At 42.0% G+C, this 23,233-nt stretch overlaps 1 protein-coding gene across 1 annotated transcript in view; it reads right to left on the bottom strand.

Annotated features, from left to right (window-relative positions):
* wdfy4 (WDFY family member 4) overlaps window positions 1-23,233 on the bottom strand; it is a 43,497-nt gene that overhangs the window by 17,155 nt on the left and 3,109 nt on the right. Inside the window, exons 4-46 of the mRNA XM_073482624.1 lie at window positions 22,086-22,197; window positions 21,279-21,406; window positions 20,820-20,948; window positions 20,500-20,689; window positions 19,757-19,946; window positions 19,304-19,464; window positions 17,884-18,116; window positions 17,652-17,791; window positions 16,836-16,966; window positions 16,511-16,612; window positions 16,180-16,370; window positions 14,520-15,250; window positions 14,048-14,141; window positions 13,229-13,443; window positions 12,998-13,101; window positions 12,405-12,633; window positions 12,029-12,105; window positions 11,720-11,938; window positions 11,368-11,546; window positions 11,047-11,278; window positions 10,456-10,607; window positions 10,267-10,378; window positions 9,987-10,177; window positions 9,718-9,870; window positions 9,507-9,580; window positions 9,006-9,167; window positions 8,790-8,884; window positions 8,593-8,689; window positions 8,254-8,456; window positions 7,390-7,556; window positions 7,195-7,314; window positions 6,938-7,111; window positions 6,703-6,861; window positions 6,104-6,230; window positions 5,816-5,967; window positions 5,375-5,613; window positions 5,157-5,278; window positions 4,835-5,026; window positions 4,636-4,745; window positions 2,198-2,275; window positions 1,598-1,789; window positions 1,439-1,514; window positions 1,125-1,339 (exon numbers count right to left, since the gene is read on the bottom strand). Coding sequence (XP_073338725.1) covers window positions 1,125-1,339; window positions 1,439-1,514; window positions 1,598-1,789; window positions 2,198-2,275; window positions 4,636-4,745; window positions 4,835-5,026; window positions 5,157-5,278; window positions 5,375-5,613; window positions 5,816-5,967; window positions 6,104-6,230; window positions 6,703-6,861; window positions 6,938-7,111; window positions 7,195-7,314; window positions 7,390-7,556; window positions 8,254-8,456; window positions 8,593-8,689; window positions 8,790-8,884; window positions 9,006-9,167; window positions 9,507-9,580; window positions 9,718-9,870; window positions 9,987-10,177; window positions 10,267-10,378; window positions 10,456-10,607; window positions 11,047-11,278; window positions 11,368-11,546; window positions 11,720-11,938; window positions 12,029-12,105; window positions 12,405-12,633; window positions 12,998-13,101; window positions 13,229-13,443; window positions 14,048-14,141; window positions 14,520-15,250; window positions 16,180-16,370; window positions 16,511-16,612; window positions 16,836-16,966; window positions 17,652-17,791; window positions 17,884-18,116; window positions 19,304-19,464; window positions 19,757-19,946; window positions 20,500-20,689; window positions 20,820-20,948; window positions 21,279-21,406; window positions 22,086-22,197 — 7,149 coding nt within the window. The remainder of the gene's footprint in view (window positions 1-1,124; window positions 1,340-1,438; window positions 1,515-1,597; window positions 1,790-2,197; window positions 2,276-4,635; window positions 4,746-4,834; window positions 5,027-5,156; window positions 5,279-5,374; window positions 5,614-5,815; window positions 5,968-6,103; window positions 6,231-6,702; window positions 6,862-6,937; window positions 7,112-7,194; window positions 7,315-7,389; window positions 7,557-8,253; window positions 8,457-8,592; window positions 8,690-8,789; window positions 8,885-9,005; window positions 9,168-9,506; window positions 9,581-9,717; window positions 9,871-9,986; window positions 10,178-10,266; window positions 10,379-10,455; window positions 10,608-11,046; window positions 11,279-11,367; window positions 11,547-11,719; window positions 11,939-12,028; window positions 12,106-12,404; window positions 12,634-12,997; window positions 13,102-13,228; window positions 13,444-14,047; window positions 14,142-14,519; window positions 15,251-16,179; window positions 16,371-16,510; window positions 16,613-16,835; window positions 16,967-17,651; window positions 17,792-17,883; window positions 18,117-19,303; window positions 19,465-19,756; window positions 19,947-20,499; window positions 20,690-20,819; window positions 20,949-21,278; window positions 21,407-22,085; window positions 22,198-23,233) is intronic.

Raw genomic sequence — 23,233 nt, 5'->3', positions numbered from 1 at the left:
GGGGCCCCAACATACCCGCAGGCCCCTCACAATTTATACTAATCAAATCAGACTCCCTACCCCTAGATACAGAGTCACACGCTTGGTGCAGGAGGAGGCCCAGCCTGACCATTATTAGGAGAATTAATCACTGCCACCCACACAATAGGAAACCTGCTAAGTGATCAGAACCTCTTGTCTGAATGCACACATAGAGACACGCTATGATGGATAATATCACTTGTCATGTGAAAGCGTTTAAGAGGAGTCAAGGTGAGTGAGTCTCAGGCACAGAATCGTTACATTGAGCTATATCATGGTGAGATTTAACGGCCGTTTCCATCGTCGAACACAAACTAGCCTCAGGCCTACTGCTCCTAACAATGACTAGATTTCAGAAGAAAAACTAGTTAAATTTATTGTTATCAAAGATTAAATAACAATAAACTTGTTTCCTTATCTCCTGGCTGTGCTCTGGACAGATACGCGTTATCAGTCTGTGGGTGATTTAGCTGATGATGGGAAGAAGGAGAGAAAAGGAGGACTTTTATTGACTGAGAGCCTAATGTCAGACCATTGATTTCTCCCCACACACATTACTGTCATAATCACACTATTGGCGCTGGCAAGCTAATTATGAGTGGATCTCCCTTTGTGTGTTACTGTGTGTGCTAGCCCGTGTGTGTGTGTGCATTTTTCAGAGCTAATGACTGTGTTCATTTGACAGGAAGCTCAGCAGGACTCTCACACTGAACCACTGCAAGACAACAGGACGCACTTGCACACATCACACACTTACTAAGCGGATGTAAGACAGCTTGCATCACCTCCTACTGTTTTTATTAATACTTCTGTCAGAAACATTAAAAGCCGCGGCTGGTTGCCGGAGCGATGAGAGTCCCTGTCAACATGTGCATTGGTTTCTAACTCACTGGAAGAATGAGAGGAGCTGAGCTGGGCCTCGACATTAAAACATTACACTAATGAGGAAAGATGAAATTCTGATAGCAGCGCTGGGCTATTGGAATCCCTTAGTCTACATCAGATAATTATGATTGTGAATATTAGCATGGTGAGGAAGGAGTAGTGTTTAGGCATGTTGTTTTTAGCACAGCATACCAACACATCCTCCTGTGCTAAAGTACCTGCTCTCCAGGGTGCAGCTCCTGCAGAATGGTGCGTATGTCTGGGCAGTCTTGTGTGTTCGAGCAGGGTTCGGGGGTGGAGGGGTCGAGTGGACCCTCAGTGACGGCAGGCGTCTCATTCAGAACAGGAAAGAAGGTTAGACGGTCACAATCCTGTCCTGCCTCCTCTTCATCCTCTTTCGCCTCTGCTCCAACTTCACACAGGATCTTCGGCTCTGTTACAAAGGAAAAAATGTTCTCACTCAGTTTACATCCAACATCCGATTTCTGGTACATGTATTTTAAAAAAAACAACAAGCAACATTTTTCTTTACCTTTGTCACTTTCTGCTCCATTTTTGTTCTCTTCATACAGGCTAGTCCTTAGACCCATATACAGCGTCCCTAGCACCTGATGTAAAACATATGACACAATTAAAGGTTAGCATGTGTACTGACTGAACACTAAACAGGACCCTGCTCTGAAGGCCTTACCCGCTTGGATCGTCTCAGAGCCTTTCTGCGGATGCGTGATCTGGTCCGGTTGGGCCCTTCAGCAGCGTCTTGCACCCAGTTTCGGCTAAGCAGCACACCTGGGCCGGGGCCGAACACAGCTCTCTCCCTCAGCAGCTCGGCCTCCACATGCAGCCACGTGGAGCTCACTTGCTCCCACTCACTTGCTCGTAACTGGAGTGCAGATATCAGCCCAGGATAGAGGGAATACATTAGACAGACTAACATTATTACTAGAGCTTCAACAATAAATAAGTTAACTGTTTAGTTGCCAAATACTAAATTAATCATCAACCATTTTTGAGTAATTTTTATGAAAAAATAAACATTTCTCTGATTCCAGCTTCTTAAGTGTGAATATTTTCTGTGACAGTAAACTGAATATCTTTGAGTTGTGGACAAAACAAGACATTTGAAGACATTTTATATTTTTCTGACATTTTATAGACCAAACAACAGTGACAGTTCAACACTTTTCACACTGGAAATAATATTTAGTTGCAGCCCAAATTATTATATATGCAATTTTGGCATTTTAATAACATTTATTTCAGCATATTAATGGTAACATTTCTGTCAAACCTGTAAGTGGTTTGTCCTCATATTCTCGAACATGCTGTGGCCTCTCTGTCGATGTGACTCCATGTACGACAGAAACTCCTACAAAAAACACGGGAGTAACCTGATGTTTGCAAATGAAAAGAGCGGGTGGCACAATCGCTCTTCCTCTACCTCATATTGCACACACACAACACACATCATGTTCACAGAGATTGTATATTCATAATGGTATTGTTGTTTCCTCATGCAATTACAATGCATTCATACAATTACATCTGTTCTAAATTGCATTCACTGGGCAAAATAAGCTAGTGGCTACAGTGGCTTACAATAACCCTGTCTGGAAATGTAATCATTTGTTGGTGTGATCTAATTAACATAAACATTAATATCACTGAGCCATGCCACAGTCAAGGGCAAGGTAAGTGTGTGTGCGCCTTATTGTTTGCGAGTGAGTGTGTATGTTTCGATTAAAAGAGAGAAGAAAATAAAAAATGGAAAAACCCAAAACAGAGCCGTATTGACACCACAGGATGCTCGTGTTCAGCAGACACACTGGGATCATATTCTGACTGTTAACTGCTTCATTAAGCCCATCATCACAGCAGTGCTCGCTGGGAGACTAGTGAAACAACATGTGTCCATCCTCACAGCTGACCCAGGAAAGCCATTTAATTGACTGAATGAACATGCAGTAACTCTTTATATCGAGTCTTATTTACAGATGCTAATTCTGTGTTTTGATTGCAACAATTGATTCTAAGTACAATAAAAAAACAACTGCTTCTGTAACACAAGATATGCAAAAATTCAACAGCATTTCAGAATAAACCCATGCGTGAAAGTTGACGACAAACTTTGACAGGCTCTCCGGAGAATGAAAACTGTTTTTCTCTAAATGACTGACTGCCGATCCAAATGAGAAGTTGTGCAGAGAAAGAAATAAAGGAGTAATTTGAGGGGAGATTATAGAAATATTATAGACGAAAAAGAGAGTAATAATGAAGTTTGCGAACTAGAGCCGTGTTGCGACAGATAAACAGCAAGTCGGCGTCATCATCTCCTAATTTCATTCCTTCATTTGGACAAACATAAGTAATATATAGCATTAATTACCCTATTTAGCAGATAGGAACCTCATTGGCTTTTTAAATGCTGCATTAAATACATAACTCATCTCTTCCCTCTGCAATTAACATCAGAACATCACGCTCATTTCCATTTTAATGACTTCCCAACAATACGCCACCTTTGATGATAAGGCAACATAATGTCAACTTCATTCTGGGCTGGCAGTGAATGTGTAATGAACTTAACGTGATCATTAGTGCTGTTAATTATCTTTCTAATATGAGGACACAGATATGATTATGGAAACTGCATTCGCTGATGAAATAAATCTCTAGAAGGATTGCACTGAAGCTTGACTGAGGACACAGACTGCCTATCAGTCTCTGTATTCTCATTCATTACCTACAGAAGGCTTTAAAACTCTTTTTGTTCAATAAAAGTAGATATCTGAGACTCAGAAACTATGCTCAGTGTAGAAATACATTACTGTGGCTCCAGTGACTCCCCACAAGCTCATGACTTGCCAACCAAAGGTCATAAGTTGATGATCCAGAAATTAATTAATGAGTCACTTGTTTCTTCATGACGATGAATGGAAAATGAGCAGGCCGGCTGACCACTACTGATCACTTGAATATCAGTTTTATGAACACTCGCCACATGCTGCAACCTACTCAGAGCGAAGTGGTGCAACAGAGAGGGAGCAGGCAAACATCCCTCCCTCTTCTCTTCTGCCTCTCAGACAGAAAAACAATTCATCACCCTCTCTGATAGCCTGTCAAAGACTGATATGATAAAGAATAACATCAAATGAATAATGTTTTCATCAGATTGGTACCACTATAATTGCCAACCCGATTTCTGTCGGCAAAGAGTCACGCACAAACAAGAACACACACACTTTGTGGGGGTGAGACAGACACACAGACGCGGTAATTTCATGCCTGTGTGCCTGAGTAATATGTCCCCGCTCCCTGCTCCAGATGGCTCGACGTCTTAAGCGTTGTGGGGGAACTAATGATGTGGGCCACGTGTTTCGGGGGGAAAAACAACAATAAACGCGTCTTTAACCTTCAGCAGCAAACAGTGTGTTGTAGCGAGTGTTCCCATGGATAGGCCTAACAGATATCAATTACTATGCCCACTCAGGGGCAATCAGCTGTGATAATCCAAATCCATTTAAAGAAATAATCAAACACCCCCACAGGGCTGGACGGCCCACAGCACAAACACAGCAGTGACTTTGGGATGAGTGTTTGGGTGCAGCGCTCTGGGATGCATAGGCACCTGGGAAAAGGTAACGACCCCACACACATCAAAGGGGACAGCAGTCATGGGCATCTCTCTGTCCCGTCCTGTGCAAAAGAACCAAACACTGAGGGATTTACCTCTACTGTTACTGACTCTTTGCCATGTCTGCCCAAAGCTGAGCGAACAGCACTGCTGATCACATCAAACGTCTTCTGAGAGCTGCTGGCCACCTTCTTCTTCTGAGACTCTGAGATGACATAAAAGCAAAATTTAAATGTCAAGAACATAAAGGTAATATTCAGGTATCTCCTCTTTCTTCATTTAGTGGGAGCTGACCTGTGTGTAGCAGCCAGGCTTTGTGTGCCATCTCCTCCCACAGAGGGCTGATGTCAGTCATGCTGACAGGCCCCATCTCCGCTGTGTGGCTCGCTGAGATCTCTATCTTACAGGCTTCTTCAAGTGTGTGTTGCCTCTCCGTCATGACCTTTGACCAGCAGGCCTCCACTATGGACACTAGTTCTCTGTCATCTGGAACACACACACATTTTTTGTAAACTCTCTAGCTACCCAGTACACCTCCATAGACCTAGAAATATATACAAAAATATCACATTAAAGCGATTAATGTAAATAAACGCTGACATACTGGCCCTCATACCTGCGGTAATGTCTGCCGTGTTGCTGAGGCGTGCAGAAAGTCTGGTTTTGGTAGCAAACACGTGGGACGAGGCTTTCCTGTTGCGCACTTTTTGTACCGCACATCCAAAACCTTCAGGGTAACTACAAAGAAAAGGGTTATGGTGTGAATTAGCAGTGAATCCTGATTTCAGCAACATCCTTGTTTGTATCTGCATGAAGGTTTATGTTCTAGATTACCTGCCAGATCGTATCAGTAACAGACAACGAAGAAGGCAAGTAATGAAGTTCACATTTGAATTGTAAGTTGCCATGAGAACATCCCAGCGTTCCATGAAGGTCTGTAACGCCCTGATGACCTCTTCCTTTTCTTCTTGGGAATGTCGCGGTTGAGACAAGAAATAAAGCAGGACTTTATTGGTGCAGGAGTAGAGGGCCGACACTGTCTTCTCTTTCTGAGTTTGGCCTTTCTCCAGAGCCTACAAGTATTCAGCATAGTATCTGTTATGAGTTGGCTAAAAGGACAATTAAGAGATTACTTTTAACTTTGATTTACAAATTATCAGAAGTTTGCATTTTTATTCATTTCAAATGGTGAAAACAAATGTTTCCATATTATGTATCTACATGAGATCTGTGTATGCTGCTGTATGTACGTGTCTTTCTATGCATTCATCTCACCACCACAATCTGATCTGCAAGGAAGTTGAGCCAACTCTCAGAGTCTCCCACGATTGTTCCACTGTAAAGTTTCTGCAGTAGAGTCCTACTGAACAGCACCACGTTCTCAATCAACGTGCCCATCTGTCCTTCGGGCTTCTCACTCTGGCAGTCTGAGAGAAAAAAAAAATACTTTTTATTAATTTAATTTCAGCACATTCAGATGAGAGATTTTTATGTTTGTTTTGTTTTGCATGGAAATGGTTAGACCAGTTTAAGCTATGAGGAAATTATGCATTGTAATTCTACCTTGTGAGTTAAGATGCGTGTTGTTTTCTTCTTCATGGCTGAGCATGTGAATGATGTCCATGATAAACTCCAGCAGTTCAGTCTGGAAACTCTGCTTCTGTCCCAGGGATGCACCATCAGGGGAAAACTGTGACAATTAAGCAGTTAATTAGTTAAAAATCCTGACTGACAACAAATGATTACCTCTGTTATGCTTGACAGTGAGGGGAACACCTTGTCTCATGTCTCAAGTATGGGTGTTAGTGCTAGTGTGTGTGCATGCAGGTGAAGCTTTAAAACTGAAAGCTGAAAAGCTGTGAAGACCTCTACAGAAATCTGTAGTACTTCGCCTATTGGTGTTCTCTCCCTCCTAGTGGTGAAGGATTTTATTAGCAGCAGCTTGACTCTGTCTCATTTAGTAACTGAGCAAAGAGTGGCACCTTCTGGAGAAATAAGAGTTTTGCAGAATAACAGTACAATTAAGAGGCTTTTTCTTTTTTGGGAATGCATTTTGATAATAATATGTATGTGTTGTCTGTATGTTGATATTTGAATGTGATCCTTAAACTGACAAATCACAGTAAATAGTTGGCTGAAGTTATGTTTGCTAGTGCTTTCACCTCCAGCAGCAGACTCAGTGGATGTGTGTTGGTGTTGGCAGACACATTAAGAAGACTGTCCATGAGCAGAATACGAATGAAGTCGCACACCGGCTTCCTGTTGGATTGACTCTTGAATGCGTCGTCACTTTCACTTGTTACGCAAGGCTCCACCGCACCCTGAAGGAAGTGAACAAACCAGTGAGTGAAACCAGAGAGGTAAGAACTGTGTCACAAATCTAGAAAATACACAAACCTCTGAATCGTCTGGAGGGTAAACAACTCCGGCGAGAGCATGGAGGAACTCTGGTGATGCCCACAGTGGGTCTCTGGGCCGGAGGTTATGGAGGAGACAAAGGAACTGCATCACACTTGCTGGGAGCTGAACCTCCCATGATGCATCAGTGCCTGACATGTGCTTTGTTGGAGGCTGTTAAAACATCAAAGAAAAATATATTAAACATGATTAGTTGTGGTGATAAAAACAAAGGTGTTTGGTTATTCTGTTCTTACCTGAGTGATGAGGACTTTCACTAATTCCAGCAGTATTGTAGCAGCTTCAGCACAGAGCTGCTTAGCAGGACTGTCTGCCTGGCTGTCAATCAAAGACTGTAGGACATCATCCAAATGCACCTGTAGATGACACATAATAAGGCATTATGGCAGTGATGATTAAGAGGATTATCTAAAAGATGAAAAATTACCTACCTCTTCCTCTGCAGTGTGACTGGCCTTCCTCCCCAGCAGCAGAGCAGCCAGGGCTTCATACACCTGAGGCAGGTGAGAGTGTCTGACCAGCAGCCCCTGTAGAACATCAAAGCCTGGACACGTGATGCTGGAGCACTCATACGACCAAGAATGTGCTCGAAGATTGTCTGGCAAGGCAAGGCAAAAAATTCACCAATGGAAGTTGATTTTGTATTAAAATAAAACGCTTAAAAGCCAGACCAATACATCAGTCTGATTTTATTGGCTGATATTGGCCTATCACAATTATATCAGAGATAGATAGGTATTGCTTTATATAATGGCAGACATGCGCAGTTATGAAAACTTTTGTTTTTTTTAAGGAAAAAAGATCGGGGTAATTTAAAATTATTACATTTCCTGGGAAGTTTATTGTTTCAGGACACTAATGTCATTTTGGACATTGGTCATTTCATACAGTCAGAAGTGCTTGTTAACCAGATTAGATTAACCAGATCATTTTCGATGTATTGATATTAAATTTTTTTTACTCCCTAATAACTGTATCGGCACCAGCCCCAAAAATCCAGTATTTTTCAGGCTGTAATTCTGACAGATTTAAATCTTAAATTACTGTGAATTTAAGATGTTGAAACACATTACTAAAACTATAATTTTCATATTAATTTTTATATTCAAGTAATGATGAAGTTTATGAGTGCAAAATCATGTTAACAGCTAATCTAAATTATTAAGAATGAGATGTAAAAAAAATAAAACCCAAATTACAGAAATTAACTTAATAGCATCAGATTCTGAGAGAGGCAGAGTGACAACACTGAATTATTTCCCTGTTTCGCTCTAAGAAATTATCCCCTTACATACCCATGACAGCAAAAGGTTCTTCCATGCCATCGATGAGTGTTGCTGGGAGCACACCCTCTCTGAACCTGCTCTGCTGGCTGGGACTTGACAGAAAGTGTGTGAGCAGGACAAGGCCCAGTTTCAAGGTGGAGGGGTGAAGGTGGGGCTGAAGGAAGAGCAGGAACCAATCGCTACCCAGGGCATCGAATAAGGCCTTCTGGCCACTAGTGGGGAATTAGAAAATGACTAATGATTAATTCAATACATGTTTATGTTAAGACATTATGTCAAATGAAATACTGTGAAAATATGCTTTCATTCTAGTTTTGGTTTAGCTAAATAGTAACAGATGCTTCTCACTCTTTTATTAGAAGGCTGTCTGAGTTGAGGATTTCACAAAGAGAGAATAACATCTGGTTACGGATCCAGATGAGGCTGGCAGGATCAGAACTCGAAACTACAGAATATAGAAGAAGAGTCTGGGTCAGCACCGGTAACAGCTTGTGTCGTCTGTGAAACATTTAATGTCCTGTATAAGATGTAACTGTGTGTTGTACCTGGTGTATCCTGTGAAAGATTGCTGTCAGATGTGTTCTTGCCTTCATTCGTGTTGCTAAGAGGAGGGAGTGTGTAGACCAGGAAGAGCCCAAGTCTAACAGGGGGGAAAAAAGGACAGAATTTAAGATTAGAGTTATCCCTAAAAATGTAACTGATCTGATATCTGTATGTTAAAATTGTATCACAGGAGCTCTTTTTTGTGGCCAAGACAGTACCTGCTGATGTCCTGAGGGGTGAAGTCAGTTTTTAGAAGGGATGTAATGACACCAGAGATGATCTTAACCTTCTCAACAGTCACGGCAAGATCAGAGAGCTTGAATAGCAGCTTTGGTAGCAGGCCCATACTGTGCATGACCCCTGCATTCCTGCTGTCACTGCTGAGAAAACAGAGACAGAAACAGACAGAGCATTAATATCAATCGCAGACGGAAAATCTAATTCAGCAATCCATGCACACGTTCAGTCATGCTCTTCTCTTCAGCCCCTATGACTGATTCTGTTGAAAATTCCCTTGACTGTACATTCCTCTGATATTGATGACAAGCTGCTACAGATGTTGACAGAACAGCCGATAAGGCCTGTCGTCAACCCTGAACAAGACCCTCTTTTGTTGTGTTATGTAACTCATTGGCCATGTGAGTTAAAAGTAAATTAGATTAAAAGCAACAACATATTCTGTGTGGTCTGGTCACATGCTGATAACATGCGGAAGTTACCTTGAGGATTTCAGGATTTCAGCAAAGTGGTTCAGAACTGAAACGTCCAGATTATCTGATGTTTTCTGCCACACCTGAAAACAAGGAATAATGAGATAGCAGCACAACTCTAACAATTAGCTTGATGTAATTAAAAATGTTACAAATAATCTCAGGGTGGACATGAAAACGATCCAGTTTCTATTTCTTCTGCTAAAATCTACATGCTTACCTCCAGGTCACACAGCAGGGCCTGGAAAGCAGGTGTGTTCTGTACACAACTGGACTCAGAGCTCAAGTCCACTGAACTCGAGAGATACAGAACCAACTGAAAGGTTCTGGAGCTGACCAGGCTGCTCTTCATCTTCAGCAGGAATGCTAGCAGCTACAAAGAGAGCAAATTATTTATAAGGACAGGTCACAACAGTGAGGTAGCATATTTTGCTGTTTGTTTATAAATAATGTGCAGCTACTCCTGTGGTTTTGCAAGATCCAACAGACCTTGTATCCATTGATGCGGATCATTTCCTGCTGCATGGCAGGATTGGTCTCCAGCACAGAAAGAAGAACTTTAACAGCTGCGTACAGGGAGCTATCATCCGGCGCCATTGCAACTAGACTGAGAACAACTGCAGGCCCACCCACATACAGAAAACCACTGGATGCACTGCTGGGGGTGAATGTGCGCACACCTAGAAACAAAGAGGCCATGTGTTTCCAAATGTGATTGCAAGTAACAACTGATGTGCCAATACATGTTTCAACATAACACTTTATTCACCAAAATGTCCAACCACGGCTGCTCCTATGGTGCGAGCTGTGCCATTCAGGGGCTGACTGATGTTTTGAACAAGGAGCACAGGAGTGCAGTCATCCCGAGATGTTATCCCCATCTGTAATTACACACACACGATTGTTACTTTGTCAATCAAAACAGCAAACACATCAGTTCAACATGGACTCACCTTACCTCTTTAGCAATCAGCCTGCAGTCCACCTCATTGTAGTTCTCTCGGATTTGCGCGACAGTTGTTAATGTGGAAATTGCTGGGTTGATGCCAAATGAGATCCTCTCCTCAGGAACCAGCCTGAGGGGGAGAGACTCAGCATCTGGATCACAGCCTGGACACAAACAATAAGGTGAAGCAACACAGGTTGGTTAAGTTGCAAAAGTCAAATTAAATGTGTCACCATAACTGCCACTAGAAAAAACTAGTTGTGTAATTAATGTATTAATTAGAAATGAGAGTGGAAACACACAACTTGCATGCATGCATGGAATGAGCACTGTGACCATATTATTTACTGCATAGCATGGCACGGTGGGAAGACATAAATAAATGAAAAAGGTAACACAAAGCTTGATTAATCAAAACTACACTCCAAACACATATATAAAACAACCTCATCTTATTCTAGGAGCATATTACTCATTAACCACAGGGAAATATAATTACAGACTTAGCATGTATCATGTGATCTTATCACGGATGACTTACAGGAAGTAAACAAAGCCTATTGTAGAAATCTGGTCAAACTTGCACAAGATCTTGTGACTCACTTGTTTTGAGCAGAGCCAGGAAGTTGCCCACATAGGCTGTGCCTTGTGTGTATATGACTACCACTGCCTCAGGGCTCAACACCTCTTCAAACAGATAAGTAGGACCAACACGCCACACTAGAGCAGCATGCTCCTTCCAGAGAGCTGGTGTTCCTATCAGTCCGTACACGTCAATCACAGCCGTGGGGTCCATGGAGACATACTGACCAGGGAATGGCTGAATGTACCTCATCTGACAGAGAATGAAAAGGCTTGAATTAATTTCTAGACCTAATGTGGCATTAATTATCAGTTCAATCAGTCGCTCTCTCCTTGTCTTACCTTTCCTGTCCCCACTGCTTTGCCGTTGAAGTAGGCTGAGACCAAACAGCTCTTCTTCACATCTTTGGCCATGACCACAGTCAGGTGGTGCCACTGACCTGGAACCAGCATGCTGGAGCAGCGGAACCTCAGTGATGTAGGCAAAGAAGTGGGAGTGCAAACTTCTGGCTCCATCATATCTGTCAAACAGCCATAGAGTAAAACATCCCCAAATGATATACAGTCCCACTTTAAACACACTTGATAAGGAACAGCAGACAGTTGAAAAAGTTAGAATGCTAAACAAATTCTTCCAATTTCTTGCCAATCAATAAATGATATGTTAAGTTCAGCAAATGTTTATGGCTCTTACCCAGGTATGTGAATGCTTCCTCCTCTGTGGAGATAACCAAACAGCCGTCATAGGCTGAAAAGGAGATAGACAGACAGATGTACTGCTGTTCAGTCCGGGACATGTGGCGAACCACTGACAGCAGACGGATTGGGTGGGAATCACAGGCCGAACTGAACCTGTTGATCTGGAACCAGCAGGAGAATGAGAGCCCAGCTGTAGGGGGGAAACCCCGGCAGTCTAAAACATGAGAGAGAGATGATTAGACATGATTTTATTCAGAGTAAATAAAAAGTATGTGAGTAATAAACATTTAGACTCCTCACTTACCTCCTCCAATTCCACCTGTCGAGATTGAATCAGCGGTCACTCCTTTCACTGTGGCCAGAGAGGGCAGGAAGAGGCAGCTGCAAAGTAAGAAATTATTATTTTAGTTAGGTTATTTTTACAGTACATATGTTATATAATTATTCTATGTATAGCACAGATACAATCTGTCATCAAGGATAGATAGTAATGCTTTTGTAGTGAGTAAGTCATTATACTTAATACTCTCTCGATAATCAACTTTTGTTAGTATTATATGCAAACTATTTTTCTCCTTTTTCCCCAATTTGTGCTGCAACATTCAGTTCCAACTTTTCATCAAGTCTTGTCTATTTGTGACTGCAAGACAACACAGAAACCCAGTAAAACAAGGACTCACCCATATCCACTCTCGCTCATGTCAAACTCTACAAAGGCAGGTGAGGCCGAGACTCGGTGTGGTCTAAAGGTGCGCGGTGATGTCATGGACACCAGACTGATGATCTGGTGGACCGGGACTGGAGAACCAACAGAGGATTCACTGCGAGTTGTGGACTTTAATAAGCTGAAGGTCCTCTTTAGTGTCTTTACAGGAGATCCTGATGAGGCACCTGCCTCTGTACTGTGACCTGGTTTAGACAACACATCAAAATGCACTATGCGTGACCAGCTTCATGTCTGTGTTTGATTAAATTATACCTCAAGAGGACTGAATCAACAACTGTGATTCCAAAAAAATTTTGGACACTTTTTGTGTTGCAGACATCAAAATCAGACCGAGTTCATATTTACAAAAAACAAACAATCAAATGTATAATTTTGAACATTAAATATTTGTTCTCTATTCAAGTCGAAAGCAAATCAGTGTGTTTTGTTTTTATTTTGGTTTTACACAGTGTCCCAACTTATTTGGATTGGGGGTTGTAACATGCATCAGTAAAAAGCAGGTATAACAGAAAGTTTAACAGAAATTATAACAAAACAACTTTTTACCATTTGAAACAGGAGCTTTGACCTGTGGGAGACATTCTAGTTGCAACTGCGTGGCTGTTTTGTCTGTCAAGCACATGAGAGGGTCCCCTAAACACAAGAACTTTCTGAGGAGTGAAAGGTAACACACAGATGTCAGACACAAAATATTGTGTATTAAGTTCCAAAAGCCTATTTATCTTCAGTACAACAGAAAAATGCATGTGTGAACCTCGGAGACCGAGCATGTTTCACCTGAAGTCAGCATGTGTGATGGCCTGGGATGAGAGCTTCTCCAAGATCCTTGTAACAGGTAGATGTAACGGGTGGTTTGGAGCCATCAGCATGTGCTGACAGTGTGTCAGAAGAGTGGAGACCAGCCCGCCTTCGCACATTACTTGGCGGTTTCTCTCAGATTTGACCAAAGCTTGGATGTGGTGTGCCATCGAGAACTGGACCTCCATAGAGAGCTGGGAAACAGGGAAAGTTACTCTTGCTGGGGCCCTATTGTGTATTAGGGCGCACTCACAATTGGTCCAGTTGCTCTGTACTGTGCTGAAGCACGATTGTCCCTCCACCCCAGTCCCCCCGCTGCCATGCACTCACACTGCTCCGGCCGCAACCAGGTCTGAGCACAGTTGACTCTTGTATATACATCATCACATCGCAGTGCGGTCGCAGCACAATGGAGAACAACACAGAGAACATGACTAACTTTACTGACTATTTTGTGGCTTATTTTGTGTCATTTTGGTCATAGACGAGCTTCTATTCCTGGATTTCTTGATTATGCAAAGGAGCGTAATACGCATTATTATACTTCATGTCCATGTTGCGCACCCATGCTTGTGCTTGTGCATGAGAAACCATACCATGCCGAAGCACACCTCTTCCAACCGTGCCATGGCCAAGGAAGTGTACCATGCTTGAGCTCGGTACGGAGCACTCACACTAGTCAAACAAACTGGACTTTGAGGGTCAAACGTGCTTGGGCATGGTATGGATGGCCTAGTGTGAGTGCGCCCTTAAATTATATGCAACATTAGGGAGTATATCATGTTCCTAGAAAGGTACCTGTGGGTCTTCAGGGGTAAACACTGATGGAAGGAGAGTCATAATAACTCGGATTGCTCCTGGATGAAGAATAATATGATCGCAGTTGAACCTACTGTGAGCCAAGCAAAAAACACAAAACAAACGGTAAAAAACTACATTTAAATAGCACCATACAAGACATATGACCATGCCACACACACTCACACACAGACACACACACACACACACACACGGACACAGACACAGACACAGAAACAGAAACAGACACACACACACACACACACACATCAATTTAGGACTCAGTATCTTGCTCAAGGAAACTTTGACATGCAGGCTGGAGGAGCCGGGAATCAAACCAACCATATAGGTCAGTGAAGATGAATAAAAGATTCATACTTATGAGACTACATTTAGATATAACGATATCAGGAAAATTCATCTTGCCGGAATATGAGTTTGTCACCACTTGCAACTGGTTAGAAATATCCACCTGTACTGAGACTCTGTGTTGACTGTGGAAATACTTGGTGCTGGGTTTCTGGATCTTCCCTGTGTGTCCTCTACAGACTGCGGGCTTGACCCCAGGCGGACAGGAGGGGAGCCTGAATACACTCCTTCAGGCCCTGCTGGTCCATTTAGTGTCTCTTTGTCTCCGTTGGGCCCATCCTCAGGCTCTAGTCCCACATGTAACTCCAGAGAAGAATAGGTCCCTGTGGCGAACTGGTCGAGATAGGAGAGCAACCTTATACATGTCCGTAGAGTGAGAGGCAGATTGGGCTGCGGTGTGGTGGAGGGAGAGGAGAGAACTTCAGGGGCCTCTGCTAACTCAACAAACTGGTGGAAGCTCTTTCCAGGAGACTGATTGTCCTCTCCAGTCTTGAGACAGGAGCCCTCCTCTCCATCAAACCTCTCTTTCTCAGGGCTTTCTGAGTGTAAGCAGCCCAGCTGGAGTAGAGCCTCCCCCAGCCTTTCATAAAAGCCACCAGTCTCAAAATGGTGTGCATTAACTGTGTGAAGATGCACAGCCAAAGCCAGAATGTGGAGAGTGAGAAGGAGGAGGTCCAGCAGCGGTTGATGCCCAAGGGACTTCCACACGTCTCCCTGAGGAGGGTCGGACAGAGCTCCTTCCATGTCAATCACTAGAGACAGCAGTCCGGTGAAGCCCCCTGCTCTCCTGAAGGCGTCCCAGCTGTTGGGGCTCTCCAGCACCTTCAGCACAGACTGAAATACAGAAGAGAGAAGTCAGACAGAGCATTTGGACAGTGAGCATGTTGAATCACCAAACACAATCATACATACAATATGAAGAAGCAGATTCTGTTCACTACATTTTAGGGAGAATGTATTTTGATAGACACTAAACAACAACTACAACTCAAAGTCTCAGCTTTTAAAAGCATCTCCATAGTCAATTAAAAGATGGCATGAAAAATAGATGAAACATATAGATATATCATAAATCATTTCAGGTAACTAGTTTTTGGAGGTGAACAAAATCGTATTAGCTTTATTCAATTTAGAGACCTAATCCATCAGACAGGTAATGTGTGAGGCAGAACGCAGAGGGAAATGTGATTAACTGAAACTGGAGTAATCACAATGGCTCTTAACACTTGCCAACCCAGGTCGTACCCAATCTGATTGCCACCTGCTTTAACCGTGTTAGCACAAGCAACACACGCGCGCGCGCACACACACACACACACACACATACACTCTCACACACATTCAATACACACAATATCTGCAAGTAAGTGCTCTTCTTGCTGCCATCTATAAAAATGGACACATACAGTGGGTGTGTAACTTAGTTAAGCTTAATCAGATCTCTGTCCCATTCACTGATCTGATAGAGGTGGTAATCTTCAGCGTGCCACAGCACAAGGCTGCTCGCCTAATCAAATCGGTCCAGAGTTAACAGCTAAACCTGTTTTAGCAAATCAATCTGCATTTGTCTGTAATGTAATCAGGGTCCCACATGCTAAGAAAATAAATTCACTAGTTTATAATGTTTTAAGTGCATTACAATTTGTTATGATTTGATGTAGAGTGAAGACAACACACACTGTTCAGCTGATATCGCTGCATATCTGAGCGATTCTATATGTGTGTGGGTCTGTGACTGGGTGCATGTAACGTGCAGTAAGTACCTGCAAAAGGTCCCGCTTCAACCTGAGTTCCTGCTGTGTAGAGGAGCAGAGGGCTCCGATGGCTGTGCTCATGAACTCCTCTGGGTTAATCTCAGCTAGCTGCTCCAAAATGCTCAGAGTGGGACCTCGATACTGATCCTCATCCAAGAAGATCTTTATGTAGGGAACCATACCGAGGTCTCGAACTGAAACTGGTACACACATGCAAAAATTAAGCAGACAACAGCAGTTTTTAGCCATTACATGAATAAACGAAACAGGAGATTGCAGATGGTGAGACAGTACGAAATGTAATTAAAAAATCGACATGAAATGAAGTGAATGTGTATACCTGTGTTTTTGATTGAACGCAAAGTAAGGGTTGACACAACTTGAAGCATGCAGGTAGTGAGCAATTTCTCGCTGTCCTCCACACATGAAAGCTGCTGGGGATCTAAAGGGCACAAGAAATTCAGATGAAAATTACAGAGTAAACATTTTATCTCAAAATTACTCATGGTGAAAGTGAAAGTAATGAATTAAGACTGGGTGTGTTGCACATTCCCATATTCACTGTAATGGATCGTAATGTCAAGCAATATCTCTCTAAACAGCTACTGAGAGCAGACAATCACGATAACATCAGATCTTGAGGAAACAACTATGTCGGTTCATACTTATTTGAGAGGAAGCGACGACTCCGGCCTTCCTGAGGATCTTGGCTCTCCTTCGAAGTTCCCCAAGCAGCAGCTCAAGCAGACCCCAGTCACTCAGCACCTCAGCTAGCATTCCACTGTGCACCGTCATCCTGCAGAGCAGAGGAGATGGGTCTTATTCACCCCGCATCAAAGAAATAATGGACAGAAACAAAGAACTATTGGTCATTGATTTAATAGCAAAACCAATGAATTTATATCTAAAACTAGAAATAAAAATATTTATCTTTTCTTACCCATCATGTGAACATCTGTCTTAATGATCTGACTAATCAAGCTGTTGCATTTGGAGAAGATATGTTGTTATGTTATATGTTTTTGGCCATGTATTATTTAAAGATATAATGTGTAAAATTTCTGCATTAAAAAGTACAAAAACAACTAGAGCTTTGTACTATATATTTTGTTGAGTTGTGTACTTGCATTATCCCAGAGAAACCCGTAATTGTATTCAAGCATCAACATGTTTAACTTGGCTGCTTGTCATTACAGCTTCTGGGGAAACATTAGATGAAACATCAGAGAGAGAGGAAGGAAGTCAGTTAATGTGACTATAACTATATTACATAACCTTGTCTGTGAACATGATTTCTGCCTGGGTTGCGTCATTAAGATTTTAATCAGCAATGGTGATTGTTTAACAATGAAGACCACAACTCCCATGATCCCACGCTACTTTAAGGCATCATTAAACTAGTCTTTATTTTCAATGTTTTGAAGACCTTCTAGCGAATTTGAATTCGAGCACGAGCATTCAGACCAATTATATCTGCTCACCTATGAAAACACTTAAGAGCCACCACTCCAAACTCAATCCCTGCCACTCCTCCTGCCAGTGTTCCAGTCCAGCTCTGCTTCAGCACACCCAGGAGTGCCCGCAAGGTCTCATGGGGGATGTAGCTCATCTTAAATACCACCTGTAAGAAACCCAGCATTTAATCAGACCTTGTATGCATGTTGTATCAAAGAAAATGCACAGGGACTTTGCTGTCAACTTTCTAAGTCATACCATCTCCAGCAATGAAAAGAATAGTTTTTGGACAGGTGCTGGTTTACTCCACACACAGGCAGCCAGCTGGGCCATCGACTGGACAGTCCACTCCAAGAGGAAGAAGTTGGCTAAGTCCCTCTCCCATATTGTCTGCAGGGTTCGAAGAAGCTGGCAGCACAGCAGAGAATCCTGAGAACACAGCAAGGAGGTCTGCAGCAGGTGGAAGGCGCGCAGGTTCTTCACTGCTGAACCTGGATATAAAAGTACAAAGAACTGAAAAATTATCCGTACACTTAACTTGTCAAAGGCTTTAGCTCTTAAAAATCAGTCATTTTGAAGAGAATATGAAATGCACGTTTGTTTACCGTTTTTGTATGTATTTTTGTACTTATCACTGACATCAAATAAAGTAAAACAATGTCAGCCTGAGGTCAATTTAGCCAAAAGATGTTTTGAATTTAAGGCTCAATTTATCAGATTTTGTTTTGGCAAGGTCAGACAGTCAATTTCTTGGAAAAAGGAAAACCAATGAATTATAAACAACCTTTTACACAGAGTGCATGCTGAATCTCATAAACCAATTGAGTTACACATACATAGATAGATTGAAAACAAACAACATAACATGCATGAAGGCAAAAGAAAGTAGTATAATCTGCCTTGATAGAGTTTGTTTGCTGCATTGTCAAAATATTTATAAGGAGGTCTTAGATTTGCGAGCTAAAACACAGTAATGTTTGTTGTGAATAAATATATACCTGGTTAGTAATACGATTCATTTTCACACTTAGTCAAAATTGCATCAGAACCAAATAAGATCAGCACAGAACAGCCCCTGGTCCCTCTGTTGGAAAGAGATCTACTCCTTGATGTGATGGATGGGTGCTGAGTGTGTGTGTCAGTGTGTAGGTTCGGATGGGTATGTGTGTGTTTATTATGGACACTCTATTTATGAGTGTTGGATGGAGGTGTGTGTGCATCTATGATAGATGGCTGGTTGCTGTAGGCCAGTGGTGAATGGATGTGGGGCATCCTAACAGAGTTACAAGGGAAGCCTCCACTTCATCATCCCAGACATAATCACCTCAGCTTCCTGTTAACCTGAGGGGTGTTGTGTGCTGCAGCGGGGGAGCGGTGGGGGAACGGGGAGTCAGGGTGTGTGGGAAATCAGAGGGAGGAAGTGGTGCAGTTTGGGTGGGTTATAAGAGGGCAAAAGTGCAAAGGAGAGATGAACTGTGTAGTCATTTGGGGGTACCACTCCCTCCCTAAGCCTAACTTTGCTGAGCTTTGCATGTGAAGATAATTAGATTGTTTGGAGTGTGGATTCGAAGGGGATGATTCAGAGTTTATCCTCATGGTGCAATCAACTATTAGAGATAATTAGGAAGGGGTGGCTAAAGGATAACAATGCAAAACTAAAGTTGAAGAGTTGACCTACCTTTGGTGAGTGGCGGGTCAAACTTGAAGCCTGAAGGTTGGGGGTTGGTGACACAAAGAGCCACTTTCAGCTCAGTTTTTCCAAAAAGGGTGAAAGATGCAATGAGAGCCAGCAATTCCTCCACAGGCTGGAACTGATCCACAGAAACACCTTCCTCACAGCTAATGATGGGATGATGATAAGAGACAAAAAATAGTCAAGTTAAATGAAAAGCAGAGAGAAATAAAGATTTCTCTGTACTGACTAAGAGCAGTCAAATTGCATTTGGAAAATTCCACTTAATTTCATTTCCATGTCTACTTACTCTTGCCTTAAAAAAGACATAAAATATATTGCTGCCTTTTCGTTTCCTCTCTAAACATTCAAAACATCATTGTTTGAGTCTCATTTACTCCTAATCCTGAAATTTCATGGCTGTTACCTTCTTTTTCTGCTCATGTCCATTTATCTCACCGTTTCAGGATGTTCTCAAGGGCTTTGTAGCCGTCGTTAGTGTCAAACTCCATAAAGAGGGCTGGATTGAGGGCATAGGTGTCTCTAATGAAGCTGAACACAGCCACAGCCACCTCGGCTAGCAGTGGTCCTGAGACGTCAGCACTGATGTGCAACAGGTTCTGAATGCAGATACGGACACAGTTCTTGCCTAATGAGGAAAAGACGGTGGTCTTCATTAGAGAAAAAGTAACTGCTCAGAGACATACAATACATTCGAAGAATAAAATACAGGCACTCAAAGTTTCCCTTTGAAGAAATGAAGAACAGAGAAATTATGTTACAAGCACACTGCTATAGAATGACGACTCTATAGAGTCATGTGAGCATGACATGCTGGGAAACGCTGCAAACTTCTTGATGTCCCAAAGTTAACTTGTGTGTCCCAGAACATTTGAGTGGATTATCTGTGCTGATGGAGGCATCATGTGAAACATACTTCAGCATGTCTCTGTTCTGGGATATGTGGTCATGTGTCTGTATAATCAACTTATCACTGGAACTAAAATATCTGTCTGCACAAATAACTTTCCCTGGAAAAGTCTAAATTATTCACATTCTGTGAAGCCTTTTCACTGATGTATTTAATACTTGTTGAGTGAAATTGATGGATCAGTCTATTAAAGCTAGGAGTCAGACAAATTAACTGTCTATAAAATTTATCAGAAATGTTCACTTATCCAAATAGTTTTGAGTTACATCACCTAGCAAGCTCGGGGCAGTGTTGCTTGTTGCTACAGCAGAGACTGCCTTGAGGACGCGGGAGGCCTGATGCCTCCAGGAGGCGCTGGTCTGGTCCCAGAGTGATGTGAGGCCAATGATGAGACACTGCAACTCCTGGGTGTCCACCAGTCTCTCCACATTGACTGGCTGCCGGCAGAGCTGAAGGAGAACCTGGAGAAGAGCAAGTAGGAAGTTTAGAGTGAGACCGAAATCTAGGATAGACAAGGACAGCTTGCATGATAAGGAGGAAAGAGGCAAAGAGGGAATACAAATGTAAAATTAGGTTTTAGCCTCAACTGACCTGGGCTAGTGGCTCCTGAAAGGTCTCCTCTATGGCCATGTTCTCCTTTTTAGCTGGAAGGCAGACTAGCAGGTATAGACATTTCACCAAAGCAGCAGGGAGCCCTGGGTTTATACAGGACAATATATCCTACAGGCACACACACAAAAAATTCAGTGTTCATATTTCAGTTAAAAAAAATGTTTATTTTAAAAAGGTTGTTTCAAATTTCAACTTTCAACTTTTATTTAAAATCATAATACTACTTGTAATAACCCATACTGTCTTGACTTTGTGAAGTCTGCTGTGTCTAGATTGTGAAGATATTTGTGACAATTATCAATATGATAAATATGATGTAATGTTGGTCAAGGACTTAACACATAATAAGGACAATCTGAGTGAGTGGCTCCAATCAAATGTAAAAAGGTTGTCAATTCGGGTGAAACCTTAAAAAGCTGATTTGATATCATCACTCACTGAGCTGTCAGCTGTCAGCAGCAGCAGAGACTTTAACAGCAGCCATCCTTTATTTTCTGTTGCCTCGCAGTTTTTCTCCTTTGTGTCATGCCTCTGGAAGAACTGCACCACCTCATCACGAGCCCCCTCTGAAAACACAAAAAAAGACTCAAAATGTGCCGAACAATAACCCCAAAGACTGAGGGGTCATGAACTGCTTCTCTTCACTATCTACTATCACAGAAATCAGTAAAATCTAAATCCATATTTCAGTCAAGTGTGTCAGTGTTCAAACAGAAAGCAGCATGCATATCTAAAAAGAGTTTGGGTGGATACGTGTTCTTACAAGTGTTTCACTTCTTTTTTAGAGAGAAAATTTGCATTGTGTTTCTTTTTTGGCAAGTTTTTGTGCTACTGAGGAGTTCCTTGTAAAACGAATATTTCTTTAAAACGACGGTGGTGCGCACCTAAAAGGACCAGCTGTAAAAGGTCACACTTTTTCAGGTAAAATAGAATAAATAAGAATGACTAAATAGCTACTACATGAACCATGTTGGTGCCATGTTAAACTTACAAAACAAAAAATAGAAGTAACTACTTCCCTAAAAAAAAAAACCTTCTCCTTCCTTCCCCCAGAAAAAAATATACATAAACAACCAGCAACAGAGGGATTAAGACAGGGGAGACAGAGAGAGAAATCTGACATGACCTCAAGAAGGGAACTATGTATCAACCTATTGGAAAAACACCACAGTATACTGAAAAAGCAGAAGTAAACGGAGAAGGTGGAAAGCCCCTCTACCTGGAATAAAACCATTAGTACAGTACCTGCAGGCTTTTCTGCCAGTCTGCTGTGGATGTTATGAATGACAACATCAGCAGTGAGAGCTGCAAGCCCCTTTAAGTTCAGACCTTCAAGTCGTCCACCATCCTCACAGACCTGGGATCAGAGAGGAGAGAGTTCATCATACTAAGATACTGGAGAGCAAAAAGTCTACTGCAAATGACATTTTTGAATGAAAATGGTACCAAAACGTGCCTCTAATATGAATTTTAAGATGTTTTAGCGTGTTAACATTGGCATAAAATGACTGTATGCACTCATATGTACTGTATGTATCTACTACGTTTGGTGCACTATGAAACAATATAACCATATGATAGTCGGATCTCAACTGCTTTGGCTAATGCACTACACTATAAATAATAGAAGCCAGTGCGAACTATATGCTCTTTTCAGTTCCATAAGAGGATATCGCATTTCACTGAGTTTGCTGTTCTTAAGTGGGGCTCTACATTCTGCTCAAATCTCTGGTCATGAGGCAAACACACACATACACACACAGAACCATACACAAACCAAAGAGTGATTACCTCTGCAGTTGTAAGCCTGATCAATGGAGTTATACACACACAGGAATTTATACCAAGTGTATGCACGGATAAAAATAAAGAGAGGTTTCTTCATCACTGTGACGCAATGAGAAATTCCTCTTTTTCCAAATAATCAAAGCGAGGCCCGAAGCTCTTTTGTATTTCATGTGACAGCTCAGTTAACTTTATAGATTGACTGAGAAACCACATACACACTTGTTCAAAGGACAATGATGAGATCAGCTGAGGGCCAAACATCTGACTGCCGCCTCATGTTGCTCTGATTGTTCATTCAAGCGGTCTGGAATAGTTTTGGAAACCACAGTCTCCTGAAGCATCCATTTAACCTTTTCAAGGATGGGTATTAATTAGAATTATGGCTCCACTGTAAATTCTCATGCCATGTTTATTTCAATAGAGAAACTTTGTTGAAGCAGAGTGGGGGTTTCTGGCACAAAAGACTAATGAGCTCAAAACTTCAGCAACATTTAAGTATATAGAACAACTTTATTATGATACCAACACGTTTTGGCGTGCGGCCTTCATCAGGGTCATCCCTCAACCCCACAAAAAAGAAACATTCACTTCATTCAGCAATAAGA

Source organism: Pagrus major, chromosome 15 (assembly GCF_040436345.1).
Source record: "Pagrus major chromosome 15, Pma_NU_1.0".
NCBI lineage: Eukaryota > Metazoa > Chordata > Actinopteri > Spariformes > Sparidae > Pagrus > Pagrus major.
The sequence above is the reverse complement of the archived record's forward strand: the minus strand, read 5'-3'. Positions and strand labels throughout refer to the sequence as shown.